General features: G+C 26.5%; 1 protein-coding gene across 1 annotated transcript; it reads right to left on the minus strand.

Annotated features, from left to right (window-relative positions):
* Nucleotides 1–128: 128 nt before the first annotated feature.
* Nucleotides 129–446, minus strand: LOTGIDRAFT_126236 (hypothetical protein; the record flags this gene model as incomplete). The annotated part of the gene is made up of 1 exon (XM_009062765.1): nt 129–446. A coding segment is annotated over one exon (318 nt), but the record flags the coding sequence as incomplete, so codon positions are not given.
* Between the last annotated feature and the right edge of the window lie 1,820 nt (nt 447–2,266).

Raw genomic sequence — 2,266 nt, forward strand, 5'->3', positions numbered from 1 at the left:
AACTTTATATAATATAGGTTGATTATAAACTCTATATAATATAGGTTGATTATAAACTCTATATAATATAGGTTGATAATAAACTTTATATAATGTAGATTGAATATAAACTTTATATTATATAGGTTGATTATAAACTCTATATAATGTAGATTGAATATAAACTTTATATAATATAGGTTGAATATAAACTTTATATAATATAGGTTGAATATAAACTTTATATAATATAGGTTGATTATAAACTCTATATAATGTAGATTGAATATAAACTTTATATAATATAGGTTGATTATAAACTTTATATAATATAGGTTGAATATAAACTTTATATAATATAGGTTGAATATAAACTTTATATAATATAGGTTGATAATAAACTTTATATAATATAGGTTGATTATAAACTTTATATAATGTAGATTGAATATAAACTTTATATAATATAGGTTGAATATAAACTTTATATAATATAGGTTGAATATAAACTTTATATAATATAGGTTGATAATAAACTTTATATTATATAGGTTGATTATAAACTTTATATAATATAGGTTGATTATAAACTCTATATAATATAGGTTGATTATAAACTCTATATAATATAGGTTGATAATAAACTTTATATAATGTAGATTGAATATAAACTTTATATAATATAGGTTGATAATAAACTTGTTATGATATAGGTTGAATATAAACTTTATATAATGTAGATTGAATATAAACTTTATATAATATAGGTTGATAATAAACTTTATATAATATAGGTTGAATATAAACTTTATATAATGTAGATTGAATATAAACTTTATATAATATAGGTTGATAATAAACTTTATATAATATAGGTTGAATATAAACTTTATATAATGTAGATTGAATATAAACTCTATATAATATAGGTTGATAATAAACTTTATATAATATAGGTTGAATATAAACTTTATATAATGTAGATTGAATATAAACTTTATATAATATAGGTTGATAATAAACTTTATAGAACAAAGGATAAACATTTACTTTACATCGTTGAATATAACTTTAATAACTGTCAATTTTAACATATTATCAGCTGAAATATTAAGCCCCACGTTTTCTCGCCTTACCCTGCCTTCTCCCACTTTTTCGCGCTTTCTCGACTTCTTTTCTTTGTCGGTGGCCTATACATGTTTTCACAATTTTCGTTCAAATTTGCTTACTTTAATTCCATTAGTTAAAAATAGAAATATTTTGAATATTTTCATTAAATATCATTCAGCTATTCGTATACCATTTAACGATTTCGTAATAATTGAAGTATAGCATAAACCCAAGTGCGCGAGTGCTCGTGTGAAGCTGTCTTATAAACCGGCATGAACATATTCATTTTGATTTTTAGAAGAAAAACATAAGGGATGAAACTAGACTCATTAAGTTCAGCCAGTGATGACCAGTCAGCCAGACTATCCATTTTTCTAGAGTTCGATTAGATAGTCACAAATTCCTCCTTAGTACCCTAGAAACTCTTGTGACTGGAGTTTTCCGACAAAGGGGTGTAACTCATGTTAAAAAATTTGGTCGATTTAGTCGGCGACCACTGAGTTAGATTTTCTATTTGTCTAGACGTTGAATGATGGCCACGTTTTCAGTGTAAGACAATAATTTGGGTGACAATAAAAGTACTTTACAACTGATAATGAAATAAACTGAAGCTGTGAACTTTTCCAACATCAATATTCTGCCTTCTGCCTCCCACGTTGGTAAATAACATGATGTTCAGGTGAAGCCTAAAAGTATAGAATAAAGCGATCGTTCCAGGAACACAGTTTAAGCGTCAACTTACATTATCTGCTCTGGAGCTACCAATACATGCTTGCTTCCGGACATACTGTTTTTATCTTCAGAGTTAAAGTTTGTGGTAGACGCCATGTTGATGATGTAACACTGCCCTGGAAAATAGAAAAAATTATTTGATTTAGAATATGTAGTATAAAAATATCATTATTGAAAATACCTTGAAATCCATCCGACAAACATCATGAAAAATCCGCTATATCTATCTGAACCTAATAGGCTAATAAAGACAAGTCACGCCAAAACAGTGTGCAATGAGGGTAATTTTACCACTACATCGGCATTAACGTACTCTTTTTCGATTTCCAAGTATTGAGGGACACGTGCACAGCCTTGGCTTATTGCCTTATCCAATCTAAACTGAAAATAAATATGTAAATAGTGATATTACTTCGTTATATAAGAATTCGTTAACGTGCGAAAA

The sequence above is a fragment of the Lottia gigantea genome, assembly GCF_000327385.1.
Source record: "Lottia gigantea unplaced genomic scaffold LOTGIsca_53, whole genome shotgun sequence".
In the NCBI taxonomy this organism is placed as follows: Eukaryota; Metazoa; Mollusca; class Gastropoda; family Lottiidae; genus Lottia; species Lottia gigantea.